Consider the following 14,400-nt stretch of genomic DNA (forward strand, 5'->3'; position numbering starts at 1 on the left):
ATTAGCAGCTGCCATAAGAAATAACTTGAAGGGATATTTACCACGATCTGAGGTCTTACAAGCATGACCGGCCAGCGGCTATCGTCATGAGCAACAGATTATCGTTCCATGAGGAGGAAAGTGACCTAGGATATACTTGCCGGCGTTAGTGCCTGTTATTTAGCTGAAGATTAAAGGAAGAAATTACCAAGCTTTGTGTTTGCTAGATCGCCAGCAGTAGCAGCGGAAGGTCGACTGGCATGAAAGACTGGCGGTTTTCAAGGTTTTTTGCTTCTTCGTGACTCTCTGGGTGTTCTGATTGATAATCTTCTCAAAGTCAGTAAGTGTTATATAAGTTGAGTGAGGCTTAGTGTGTCTTGAGCAGAAAGAGAGAAGATAAAGAATCAGAACAACAGCAAATCTGATAACAGATGTATTTCAGTTGACAGCAAAAGACTGGCACTGACAACGGCAACAGACGGTTCCTCATCTGGTAACTAGAAATAGGGAAGAAGGATCTTGTGAGGGAAAGGGTTGAGGTGAATGCACAACAAAGCAGCTCAATCAGCTTTCTGTTGAAGAACTTAGACAGACTTACAACTCAACCACAACAAGGAGAACAGAATCTCTTTAAAGTTGATAAGTAGGTCAAGGAGAAGGGAATGATGGAAGAATAAAAGAAATACTTACAGCTAACGGTCTTGGTCTTGGGTTTGGCTACTTTGCAAGCTTGTTGTCGCAGATCTGTATGGTCTTTGTAACTTCTTAGATAGCAAGCATTCCTTGGAACAAAAGTTAAGACTTCAAAGAATACAGGTATTAACTTATAAGTGCTACTGGCAAGATAGACAGAGTTGATGATTTGTATAAAGAAGTTTGTCAAAAAAGTTGTTGTTCGATTTCTACTGACAATTACAAGTTCGGAGTAGAGATATTACAGCAGGCTAGGTAAGCAACAAGATCACGTCTTTGTTATTATTCTTGAAACACTTGGAAAACTCTGCTCGGGTAATACCCCAATCAACATCTCGAGAAAGTCAAATTTAATAATAATATTGAATATTGATTGTGCGATATATTACCTTGCTCGGATCCCTGTCTGTCTATGCCTGAGGCGGAGAGTCTAGACTCGCTTTTGGTCGGGTCATTCTGCTAGAAGAGCAGTCAAGTTTCATAAGGCTGAGTAGACCATGAGCAGATCATGAGGAACTAGAAAAGGAAATATCTTGACCCCCAGAAGTCCCATCCATCCAGGAAATATTGGAAAAGAAAGGTCAAAAACTACTCATTCTTTGTATATAAAAAGATACTTGAGATAAGTTGGAAATTGTTTTGTGAAAATATTGATGGCTGCTTGAGGACTGAGGGAGGGAAAATATTTCGATGCCGGGTACTTCCATTGTTTACTACCATCCGAACTCGACCCAGGCTAAGATGAAAATATGGGTAACAAGTCGCATTGACCCTGGGTACTTTCAACATTGAACTTCAATCCTGTACAGATATCTCCTCAACTAATCGCTTTCGTCCTAATTTCATTTGGTCAATCGTTCTATATCTTTCCATACCGAGCCAGTCAATCATCTACCCACGCAAGATAGCCTTTCCTCTCATACCGAATTTCATCTCAGCTCCCCAGCTTTAGACTCTCTGCCGAAACGTCAATCACTTACCATATACCTGCGAAAATCTCAAAGTCTATCCTGCTAAGGCGACCGCGCCAATGGCGCCTCGGAGACCAATTGAACGGAAATCTTCACTTGCAAAACGCTCTCAAATAAGGCACTCTGGCTACGGAAGAGGTGCTTTTGGAGCCAGCCCTTTGAACCCAAGATCGAGGGCTTCAAACAAAGAGACAAATGAAGATAGAATCGAAAATATTTCTGAGGCGAATTCGTCAACAACTACGATTGCTTCAACAATCAAAGCGCTTTCTTTGAAGTCAACGCGCTCGAAAGCGTCCACAGCCGTTTCATTTGGATCTTCCTCAGTCTCTGGTACCGCAATCGAAGGTTCTCCTGGGCCAACCCGAGAGGAAAAGGCAGCACGAAAAAAAGCAGTGAAAGCAGCGCGGAAAGAAAACAAAAAAGCCGATCCAAATTTCGCGTACCTTCCCAAAGGTTTAAACAACAAGATCAGAAATAAGGATCCCTTGAAGGCCAAGATCAGAAGACTGTTCAAACCTAAGAAGAAAAATGTCAACAAACCAATCGATCGAAGTCAACCAGTTGCAACTCCGAAACTCCGTTATAGAACCGATCAGCCCACACCAGCACCAGAGAGGTATGTTCCACCAATCGCGCCGGCAAGGAAGCTGGATGCAAAAATTGAGCTGGACAAGACGGGGGCATGCTTGGGCGGCGAGTTTCAGGTCCTCACAATAACACAAGAGGAACGTGACAAGCACGTCGAACAGGCGCAATTCCAGCATGAGCTTAGAAAGGCAACCGAACAGAGACTACGGCTAGAAGGCAGGGCACAGGTGAATGATCCAAAGATTGGCCGAGCGCCCCCAATAGCCCGTCGAGCGCTCATTGAGCCTGCGCTTTCAAAGCAAACCAGGAGGAACAGATCTGAATTGATGCCCATTGGCGTTAATGAACCTCCCACTCTTATTGAGAAGGTTCCCCCAGAAATTCTACCAGCGAAACAGACGCAGGCGTACATACAGAACGATCATTTGGGGGAATTTACGCAGAATCCCCATCAACTGAATGATAGCGCCCAAACTTCATTGGAGAATTTGACGGGGCAAACTACACCGTGCTCATCAACAGAGGTCTTGCCGTACAAAACTCGTCACCGAAGCAATCTCAGCTCCTCTAGAAGGCCACATCGAAAGCAATCGGTAACATTTAATGAGTCCGTTACACAATTTACCATTCCAGAAACAGATTATGATACGTCAGACATTACAGAGATAGCCAGCGACGAGACTATTCGCAATGTCGCCTTGACTGGAACTGTTGCTGATCATAATCAACCATCAGAGCCACAGGTTGATCTAACAAAATCATGGAGCTCGGCTGGAAATAACTCGGGGGAAAAATCCAAAAGATCGGGTATTCATACTGAAGATGAGCTCCAAGCGATGCTTATTGCCGGTTTGAGAGAAGAAGGAAATCCGGACCTCAGAGAGAAAGGTGTTGCACCGCAAGGCAATTGTACCATCTCACAGAGAGGTGGTACCCGGGCAATTGAAAGCTCTAGAAACATTGTTCAAGTCCATTCCGATATTTCAGAAACATTAGACGATACATCCAAAGCTCTTAGAGAAGATAGCGTAAAGAAGGAAATCTTGGGTGTTCGAAATTCGCGTGTGAAGAATTTCCTTAAACACGCTAGCTCAACTCCCGAATTTCGTCCTGCCTCTTATGATACAATCACAAATTTCCTACTTGCTTCGAATACGCCGGCGCCGCCAATTCCCACCAAGTCACCATTGAGAAAGTTATCTCAGCCAAATTTGCTTCCTGTCAATAATACGTTAAATGCGTCGAATTCACACGATTTCATTGCACATAATCAATCACCATTTGCGAAATATCGCATTGAGTTAAAGCAACTGACCGAGGCGCATGAGGAGAAGATGGAGTTCTTGAAGAAGAAGAAACAAGAACATCGCAAGAAATATGGTGATCTCAAGGTAAGTTTGACGTTGATGTTTGCAGATGAAACTAAAATATAGCCGCCGCTGCTGACTAACAATGTCTCACTTGCAGAATCAGGATGATCCTGGCGAATCCACAGCGAAGCCACAGTCCAAGTTAAGATCCAGAATCTCTAACCTGTTCAAATCGTTAGAAAAGTTAGCAGGAGCAACTGAGGAGGAAGGAATTCTTGATAACGTTGTTACATCTTTTGTAAGTTTTCGTTCGATTCTTTGAGAATTCAAGCCCTTGTTGATTTACCCTTCAAATCAATCCTTCTGGCTCCCTGCACGCACTATCCATTGTCTGGGAATCATCTTGCATGCTCAAAGGGGCCCAGTACAACAGGTTAACAGCTCAACAATTACTGACTTTATCTGTTCATAGGAGGATCCAGGTGAAGATTGGGTTTATGATCCCTTGGGTTTAATTGCCGGTCAATACATTGCTCCCCTCGATTATCATCGTTGCGGGTACAACACACCAGGTTTCAATCACGCGTTAAGGGAGGAACAAGAAGATCATACTGAGACGGGTGCATTGTCAATTACTCCTGATCAGGTTACGCCACAGGAGGAGCACAACCCCGATCTTGTAACAAGCACAAGCAGCGGCTATACTTCGGATTCAAGGTCTGAGAGTGAGGATACACCAAAGGCCGACGGTGAAAAGTCAACCTCAAAACCATACTGCGAGGCTCTTACCCCTTTGCAAAACATTGATTACGAGTACAGTTATACTGAACCAACACCTGAATTCCTTGCTACCGAGTCGGACGAGGCTGCGGAAAAGCGTAGGCAGAGGGAAATTGAAGCATCGGTGCGAGCCAACAAAGCGGTCTTGCTAGCACATGAAGCTGCACTACGAGATTTTGATAACTCTCCACTTGCAGCTGGATTCCATAGTACAAGAAACTCCAGCAGCGGAAGTAGTACAACGGACGACGCGACACACGGTGCAAATACTTCTTCTCACGTGACTACGAACGCACCGCCGGTTACTCAAGAAGAACGTGGCTCAAATTTACCAAAATTTCAAAGAAAAGAATTCACAGCTTCGGAAGGTGCGAAGAAACCTAAATTCCAAGAGCCAACTTATTTGCTTTCTCGCGGTTACTCAGGCGAATCCTCAACGCAAGAACCAGAGAATTTACTTCCGACAGCGAGAACTTTACAACAACCCCCACAAACAACCACCGGCCCCTCTTTACGAAATAATCATTTCGGCGGTGCTTCTGAACTGCGCGAATCTCGCGGTTCTTTTGGGTTCAAGAGTCAAAATTCGTCCACACGCAGTCCTCACATTTCAAAAACTACAGAAACACTGAAATCTAGTGAAACTACCCGAGGCTCAAGCAAACAATTCACTACCCCTCAACAAGCTGAGCCGGTACTAAATCGTCATTCACGACGTGTCTCATCGACTTCTTCTATTAGTAGGCAATATTTTAGGGAAGAATCCGACAAGTGGATCAATTCTGATACGCTCGCTGAAAACGCTGCCGAAGATAGTGATCTGGAGGATACTTATCGTGCTTACTTCCAAAGCTCAAGGCCTGAGATATTTTCTCAAGATCTCACATTTACAGACGACGCTCAAGCTGCTGCTAACCTCGAGCGGGCACAAGCACGCAGGGAAGAGCGAAGGGAAGCTCGTAAAGCTCTTCAAGAATCTTTAGCTCATACAGCTCAATCTGAAGAGGATCAAAAGAGAAAGTCAGAGAAGGAAGCAGAAAATCAAGCCAATTTTGAGCGTTCGCTCACGCTTCGTCGACCAGATCATAATCCAGTCGGTACCGCTCGTCTCAGATACTTGCTCTTGAGTGGCAGAGATCGAAACAGTCTTGAAGAGCAAGAATTTGTAACCCTTTGCGCGACGCGCTATCCAGACGGTAATCTTCGTCAAGAACCGAGATCAGAAGAAGTTCAAGCTGCAGAGTCTGAACTCCCTATTCCGCGTTTATCACTTAATCGTCGTCCAGACTATATTTCCGACGTTACCACTTCTAATCTTTCAACATTTGGTACTTTCAGACAACTGCGAGCTCCTGCTTCAATCAATCCTGTCAAGAAATTGCACACTCTCGCTACCTCTGACTCTGTTGAACACGATAAATTGCGCGTGGATAGACTTCAAAGTGATCGCAACATCTCCACCGGCTCTCCAGTTTCCAGAGGCGCCAGTAACTTTGGTTTCAATTCGCCTATCAACGCTCCCAAACAAGATTCGACAGCTCAAGCAATTCAAGTGGCTTATCGCTCCCAGATATCTCAACCTAGAAGTCTTCAGAAAGAGTTCCAAACACCGCCTCCTTCGTCACAAAGCTATAGAGCTCAATCGCCTCTTTCTGCATTGAAACCCCCGCAGAACTGGTCGCGAGACAATTCATCCGCCACCCAAGAACCGCTTACAAACTCGCGTCCTGGACAGATCTCCTCCTCTTCCCGTCAAACAACTCCTACACCACGCGATTTGCCAAAGACATCAGTCGTAAGAAAAAAATCGGCTTTTATCCTACGTAATAGCTCCCAAATATCTGCAGACAGACAAGGAAACTCTTCTGCATCTCGTCTTCCAGTTCCAGGAACGAACGTTGCACCTGGAAATCCAAATATACCTCCTTCGCAGCTTTCTTTTTTAGACGTTAGCCTCGTAGCTTTAGGAGCCCATTTTGCCGAAATGGACAAGCTCCAAGTCAGAAACTCCGAACCAGTTTCGGTCAAGACAAAAGCTATCGAGGATGCACGGCTCATGCAAGCTTCAGTTATTGAAGCAGCAACTAAATCAGGAAAGGAACCACCAAAATATGCGTTGATAGAATTAATCGGAAAGGGAAGTTTTGGACGTGTTTATAAAGGGTATGATATTTTTTCGTTCCTGGTTGCTTGATCAATATGCTAATACACCGAATAGAAAGGACATGGTATCAGCTGCTATTGTGGCTGTGAAGATCATCGACATTGAGGAGAGCGATACGATAAACCCAAAGAATGCCAATTCTTATGCCGAATTCTTGAAAGAAATTACCGCTCTAAAGACTCTGAGTGAAAACAAAGCTCGGAATATCAATCACGTCATCGAAGCATTACCAGTTGGACAAGCCATGTGGATGATTACTGAATACTGTGGTGGAGGAAGTGTTGCTACTCTTATGAAGCCTACTGCTCCTGGAGGTTTACAAGAAAAATGGATCATACCGATACTTCGCGAGGTCGCCGAGGCTATCAAATGGGTACACGAGGCTGGCATCATACATCGAGATATCAAGTGTGCCAATGTTCTTATTACTGAAGAAGGTGCAGTTCAACTTTGCGACTTTGGTGTTGCTGGAACCATGGAAACAAAGGTTGACAAGAGATCTACCGTCATTGGCACACCGCATTGGATGGCACCAGAATTATTTGACGCCGTCCCCAGCTATGGTAAAGAAGTTGATATATGGGCTTTCGGCTGCATGGCTTATGAGATCTCCACTGGTCTTCCGCCTAATGCCATGAGTCGACTTCCATTCGATCGACTTGGCTCTCTTATTAAACAGCATGCTCCACGACTTGAAGGAGGTGATTATTCTGACGAACTAAGAGACCTCGTTGCCTTCTGCTTGGAAGAGTTCCCAAGTGAACGTCCTTCCATTGACCGAGTTCAGAATCATCATTACATTCTCAACACTAGTTCAAAATATCCAATGTCCTCACTTTCTCATCTTGTCAGGGCATTCAAGCTGTGGGAAGATCATGGGGGAAGCAGGAAATCTCTATTCATGTTAGGTGGAGCGCAAGCACCATCAGAGTTTTCCTCAACGGCATTGTCCGATGATGAGTGGAACTTTAGTACAACTGCTGCATTCGAACAAGAAGTTAGACGCAAATCAACAGCTCAAGATGTTTACGATGTGTATGGCTCAGGTGTTGAGTTTGATCCTGGCTTCCCTCAAGAGACTGCCCGTCCGCCACCTCAAAAAGGACGACGCCGTCCCCCACCAGAGGCCCTAGCACCATCTCGTGGTCCCTTAGAAAAGATCTTTGATCCAAACACACTAACAAGCTATGAGGATAATGTTCGCAATCATTATGGCCGGCCGTACCTTCCGCCAACTTCAGAATTACCACCTGTTCCATCTCGTTCTGACTTACCTTTACGTGATGATACAGCGCAAACATCGATCAGGGATACTATGATTGATCTTGGAGGGCATGATGCCGAAACAGGTATATCTGTATTCCCGGATATGGATACTATCAAAGCAGGAAGACGTGTACGAGAGGAACCCGATGAAGATTATATGACCACATTGCCCGATTTCAGTCGACCAGCACTTAGCGATCCAGCTGATATAAATCCGAATCGACGTACGCGAGAATGGAAATTTCCAACAATGGTACCGCCGGCGTCAGCAGATCCAGAGGTATCTAGGTTTCCCCCTTCAACTTATGAAGTTCCCAAACCAGCATTCACTCCAGGCATCGGTGGTCGTCCTGGTTTGATTCATCATCCAACTGAGCCTCTAGGTGGATTCAGTGGTGGACTTCCACCTGCAGAAGTCCACAGTGGTATGCCTCGTTTATCCTTCCGCGAATCTCTCATCGATCTAGATATGAGCATGCTGGACCCGGTACCAGCTTTCAATCCTGATTTTGGTCGACCATCAACAGCAGATTCTGATGCTATTTCCATTCTAAGCCATTCTGGACAAGCATTGACGTCTTCTACAGTAAATCCATTTGAACTCGAACGTCATGCTTCACTTTCTCAACCTACCCCTCATTCCCGTGAACCTTCTCTTTATACTCCTTCTCACTCCCGCGAACCCTCTTTATTCGTGCCTTCCCACGAGCGCGAGCCTTCTCTTTACGCCCCATCTCACGAGCGCGAGCCTTCTCTTTACGCCCCATCTCATGAGCGCGAACCTTCGATCTACGTTACAGAAGAAATGGGAACATTCTCAGCTTCTGCTACGCCTCCTCGTCCGGAAAGTACATCACGTTCACTTCGCGCAGATCGTCCACCTCGTCTTCGTACTGGTAATGCTCTTCGCGACATTGCCGATATATCAGACTTTTCGGATTCAGCTGCTGAGAGTACGATGGGTTACAACACAGATGCCAATGATACAGACTCAGACTACGCAACCGCTTCGACCCAGCCACCTCCAACGTCTGCTCCTTCACGCGATCCAAATGCCACATATACCATGGCACATTTCCCAAATCTACCCAATGCTCCTTCAGTTCGTGCTTTGACAGGCGAAGCAGCGCATGAAGAAATGGTTTTTGAAATGTCAAGAATGTTACGTGGTTTGACTGGACAACTCGAAGCTTTTCGCGATGTTTATGGTTCTGAAGATCTGGCTCGGAGATCTAACCAGAGACGTGAACGAAGAGATAATGGGGAAAATGGTGTTTAGGTTTCCGTTCTATTTCACAAAATACCAGGAAATGTTTGTATAATATGTAGGATGGGCATACCCTCCAATTTTTTTATTGCATAGTATGGAGAATCGGCATGTCTCTTGTGGACTGGTGCTGAGCTACTTTTGTTTTTTTGTCATTTTGTCATTTTCATTTTCTGTTCACTAAAAGGCGCACTCATCAACTGTTACTGGGAGGATTTGAGTTTCTATCACACGACAAGGATTAAAAAGACACAGAGATGCATTCGATGCATTTCATGATTTGACATACCAAATGATAAGATACCTTAAGCATGGTGCGAATACTCAAAATTGGTGCTGGACAGGAGAAAAATTCTGATGGACTACTTTCTTAAAAAAAAACTCGAGAAATGAAGGATACGGATAGATAGTTAAATAAAATTAAGCATTAAAAAAATGCTACCATTGTGATGGTGACGCGAATCCTGGTTTAGAACCTTTAAATTAATGGTTTACTGAAGTGGTCGTTATTGAACACAATGTGAGCTCTTCATATTCTCTGGTTCTCTGTGTCTGTATTCATATCCAACCCAGTTTCGCCGCAAATGTTAGAAAACTCCAGCATCTTCCAGGCCCGCATCTACAACATCCTCGACCGTTTTTAAGAACGCAATCCATCCACTCCATGCATCATCCACGCACTATCCAGTCTGAAATTTTCTCCCTAACCCTCATTCCCATCTCAAACCCCTCTCCCTCATTCTTTCTCTCATGTCTGTTCTGCTCCCCGAATTTCCATCCTCCGCCCTATTGTTCCGCAGAAAAGTACCCAGTTCACTCATCATCCCGGGCAATCTACTCTGACCCAATATTCTCCCACGATATCCATAACCGTTTGAATCTTCACCTGTTGTACCTCTCCAGGATTGCGAGATGTGGAGTTTTTGATTCTGGGGGTTCGAATTGGAGTGAGAGGAAGAAGGGGGATAATGAGGAGCAAGGCGCGAACCGGTTAAAAAATGAAAAGTATTGTGTGGCCCGGTGTCTGGAATTGCTAACACATCAACATCTCCAACAGGTCTAGGGATCCAAGCCATCGGGATCCATTCCTCTTCTCTGGGGGTGAGATTCTGTCGTCGCTCGCTCCACATATTTTCGGGATGCTCGATTGCGTTTTTATCTTTTACTGTTTCGGTCTCGATCTCATACGCCCATTCTGTACTCTTGATGTCCTCGACTCCACAAATGCGGATTATTTTCCATCTGTTTGGAACTTTCGGAGATGAAAGATGATAAGATGTCGGAGAGAATGGAAAATGTGGAGGAAAAAGCGACAGGACAGGAGGTGGAGAATAGAATGAGCAGAAGGTAGGCAGGTATGGAGGATATGGTGCAGAGTATATTGATGGAATCGATGGAAGTAACTTTGACTCAGACAACCTCTCTACTACTTCGCTCCTCTCGTTCTCTTTCTTCAGAGAACTCATAATCACAAGCACACCCTTCCCAGCAGGAACAGTATCATGAAGATCTGGGTCTTCGCAGAAAGGACACCGAAACGGGACTTTGAGGTTCAATTTTTGTGGGGAAAGCAGGGAACGCGTATGGGTTGTGAGAGGCAGGTATATAAGAGGATTCGATAGGACGGGACCGTGGGCTATGTGGTGACAGCTGTGTGTGTATGTGTTTTGGATATCCATGATTGTGCTCTTGAGTAATGATATCGGTTTGGGAGTGTATATGTTTTGATGAAATGACGAGATATCAGGGGCTTTTTTGTGATTATAGGATATTAGAGACTGTGAGGGTGGCTTGCTAAGAGCTCTGATGTCTGTTGGTAAAAGATTTGGGGGAGTTGGAGTATATAGGTCATACTCATTTGTGCCCTATATATATACACCTGGACATTTTTTCGAACTCCTAATAAATGGTGATTAGGAGTGGGATTTGTCTAGGGTATGTAGATGATAAATGTGTTTTGACCTAATGATTCACAAGTTAAAAGATAGGGTATATTCACCGCGTATTTTTTGAATACTGCAGATTAGCTTTGAGAACATTGCAACTGTTTTCAATTGTGAAGCGCAATCTAGAATTAGCTTTTCGAGAACTAACCTGAAGATCATAGCCATCAAACCCATACGCATAATTTTGCTTTAGTGGCTTGATGAAAGAGATGAGAGGAGAGGAGACTGCTGGGGTCGATTTCAAATGGGAGGGTTCTTGAACACGATGGTATAGGATAGGTGACTTGGTCAAAATGGATGCTGATGAATCAATCATATGTATCTCACGAAAAGATGCGGTAAGTGATACCTAGGTAGCAGCTAGAAACAATGCAGCTAGCATTAACTAAGGAACTGCAGGGGTACGAGATATGCAACAAATTCCATTTATCATTTAGTTTCGCTTTTAGTCAAGCATTAAGAAGGTGCCATTGCGTAGGTGCTAAGATCAACCAAGAACATACAGGGGGCTTGCGATCTGCAACAAATATCAATAAAGTGTGCGCCAAGAAGAGATCAACACTAAATTCAGCCAACTAATAAAGACTTTCTGATTGAAAGAACTAGAAATAATACAAAGTTTCTGCGGTATGTAATAAAATCGACATACTTGATATTTAAGGAGGTTAAAATCATTGATCCAAGCTGTATGCAGAGTGTGCCAACACGCCATGAATCTAGCATCTAGCGCGGAGTATGAACTGCCGTTTATCTTGATCTAAGATCAATAAATGGGTGTCTAAAATCATGTTGGCAGGAAATTTCGATATCACATTTAATGAGATGTAGTAAGCAAGCAATGAGTCGCGATGATATCAGAATTGCTCTACCTCTCTCTTGGCACTGACTGAAAAATTCTTCGGCTAATAATCACCCCTTTCTTTCCTCTCATACAACACATACTGTAACTTGTCATTGTAAGCAAAAGAATCACCTCGGAAAACAAAAAGTTGTTGCGGTTTGTCGTTAGATTTATTTTCGAATATTAATGGATTTGGACCAATCAATAAGATCTCGTTCATTCCTGATCGAAAGATCAAAATTTAAAGTATCACATGCTTTTGTTGACTGGTCGTCGCTCGATATATGGGCTGAGAGAAGAATATCAAAGTTTGAGAAACTTTCATACATTCTGAAATCTCAAAGTTCTGCGGAAATTTTGACATTCTCTTTTATGTACCTAGGATGAGATACATGAGGTGAGTCAATAGTAGAACATGTTCCGCTGCCACGGAACAAATTATTTGATGTTTTCGACTTCATGGAGACGTCACAATTGGTGCCATTACAGAGCCCAAAATTTTGCATTAGACGCTCCTACTGGAGCTGCCGTATGCCGATGCAAAATCACTTCTAATGTATCGTCCAAATCAGGCATTCCGACGCAGAATCTCTATAAAGCTCTGCAGGGCTTGGTACGGGGATCTAAAGACCGTGAACCTGTATCGCTGAACGAGATGGTATCGATGAAAAATCATTCATTGATACTTTAGATGATGCAAATCTGTAGCTCTGCATATCTCTTCTCCCACCCTTTCCTCTCACATGATCATACTATTAGCTTGAAATGCTTTTTCTCCCAGGCTAATGATAATTACGCGAATCCGTGAACGCCCAACAAATTAGGTTCAATCGATAATCCGTTCGATTCTCATTTCATAACTGCAGTGAATCTATTCACAGCCTTCCCGTGAATCAGGTGTGGTTCAAAGCACCGATATCGGATTTAATCATCTGTGTACCCACTTGCGGTCTCGAGGGAATGATGACTTCTCCTGAAATTTACTACAATGCTGCAGGATATAGAGGGAAGTGAATATTATTGATTACATACCCCGAAAGACTAATGCAGCCTTGGGCCTTCTACGTTTTTTTAAGCATTCTTGCGTATCATCAATTACCCAATAGCTTCAATCACGCAATCAACAGTCAGTGGATGCGTATTCGATATTTATTTGCGATGACTTACACAGTTTTCATGCTGACAGAACGCGGATGATGCAGATCTAGTCTAGTGACAGGTAAATATCCAGTGGAGAAGCTGATCAGTCAGTCATTCAATTACGGGAGTCATTCCTTCGGAGAAGATTCAACATCTAAGGCCACACACCACGGGTCAATCAATGCATCTTCATGAAAGAAAAAATGTTTTGTTGAAATTTCAAACTAAACAAATTCTACTGCCATGGCCACAAAAATGATACCAACATTTGTCAACAGTTTTATCTCCTTTTCCTGCTGTATTGCGTTGTAAAAAGAAGAACTTCGACTACCGCTTATCACTAGCAATTGGAACGGGGAAGTACGGTATCAATCTCGCGGCTCTCAAATTCTTAGTCTTGGTCTCTGTAAAAGGCATGCTACCTTGTTTTAATTTTCACAGAATGTAGCCTGGACTTTGCTGGCAGGTGGTAAAGTCGCACTTTTCATTGTTTTAGTCTGTCTTATGTCCACTCTGGAGAGTGATCTCTCGAGCTTGAGTGTATCAACTCTAGCGTTGGAATCCTCCACTATTATTAGCTTCTCATCACTGAACTATGGCATGGATCTCATGTTGATCAGTGTGAGATTCGTATGGAGAGCTGTTGCTCAGACGCACCGTCGTGGCTAGTTGTAACTCATGATCTAGATAGAACGGCTACTTCAATATGATGAGCGGCTTCGACGAACCTGGGGGCCGGCCCGGCCGGGGCCACATTGTTTTACCGTATGGATGCTGCCATAGTGTGCCTCGAAAGAATCGAGAAGCTGCCGAAAGAGTTTGGACGAGGATAGAAGCCCCGGAGGAAATTATTGTACACATCCTTGATGGAAATATACACTTCAGATATCTATTCTGAAAACTAAATGTTAAAGAATACTGAGTTCTTATGCAGAATGGGAGTGTTCTTACTTCACATCTCCCTAGCTCTTTCGATTCATTTCTAGCTTAATCAGCCCCGGGCTTTGAATTTATCTGTCACGCAGTGCGGATTTTAGAATTTCATTAATTCAATATTTTCAATTGAGCTTTTAAGTTGCAGAAACAGATAATGCTAGTCACAAACGATACCTAAGACTTTCCCTTACCTCCTAAGCTGGCTCAATCACATACACACCTGATACTCTTTACGCTTCTGGACTTCACATCCTCATGAACATGATTCGAACCCACCATAACTAGTGAGAAGCAAAATCAGAGATCGATATCAAAAATCACCCCACCTTCATCAAAAAGAAACGGGATTCAATTATACACAAATATTTTAAAAAGAAGTTAGCCCATTCCAGACTTTCAGAAAGGAGCAAGATAGGCTGCGACTTGGCACTCTCAAATGCTCATTGGATGATATTTTCGAAGCTTGGAATACTTGTCTAGGACTGAAAGAAATTTTAAAACGACATAGGAGTTCAT

General features: G+C 43.7%; 2 protein-coding genes across 2 annotated transcripts; one reads left to right on the plus strand and one right to left on the minus strand.

Annotated features, from left to right (window-relative positions):
- Positions 1 to 1,702: 1,702 nt before the first annotated feature.
- Positions 1,703 to 9,033, plus strand: EAE98_007635 (uncharacterized protein; the record flags this gene model as incomplete). The annotated part of the gene is made up of 4 exons (XM_038955258.1): positions 1,703 to 3,625; positions 3,702 to 3,842; positions 4,017 to 6,487; positions 6,543 to 9,033. 4 exons carry the CDS (start codon positions 1,703 to 1,705, stop codon positions 9,031 to 9,033), a joined length of 7,026 nt encoding a protein of 2,341 aa, XP_038808436.1.
- Positions 9,034 to 9,731: 698 nt separating this feature from the next.
- Positions 9,732 to 11,283, minus strand: EAE98_007636 (uncharacterized protein; the record flags this gene model as incomplete). Its single annotated transcript, XM_038955259.1, has 2 exons — positions 9,732 to 10,886; positions 11,116 to 11,283. 2 exons carry the CDS (start codon positions 11,281 to 11,283, stop codon positions 9,732 to 9,734), a joined length of 1,323 nt encoding a protein of 440 aa, XP_038808437.1.
- Between the last annotated feature and the right edge of the window lie 3,117 nt (positions 11,284 to 14,400).

The sequence above is a fragment of the Botrytis deweyae genome, assembly GCF_014898535.1.
Source record: "Botrytis deweyae strain B1 chromosome Unknown BDEW_018, whole genome shotgun sequence".
Classification (NCBI taxonomy): Eukaryota; Fungi; Ascomycota; class Leotiomycetes; order Helotiales; family Sclerotiniaceae; genus Botrytis; species Botrytis deweyae.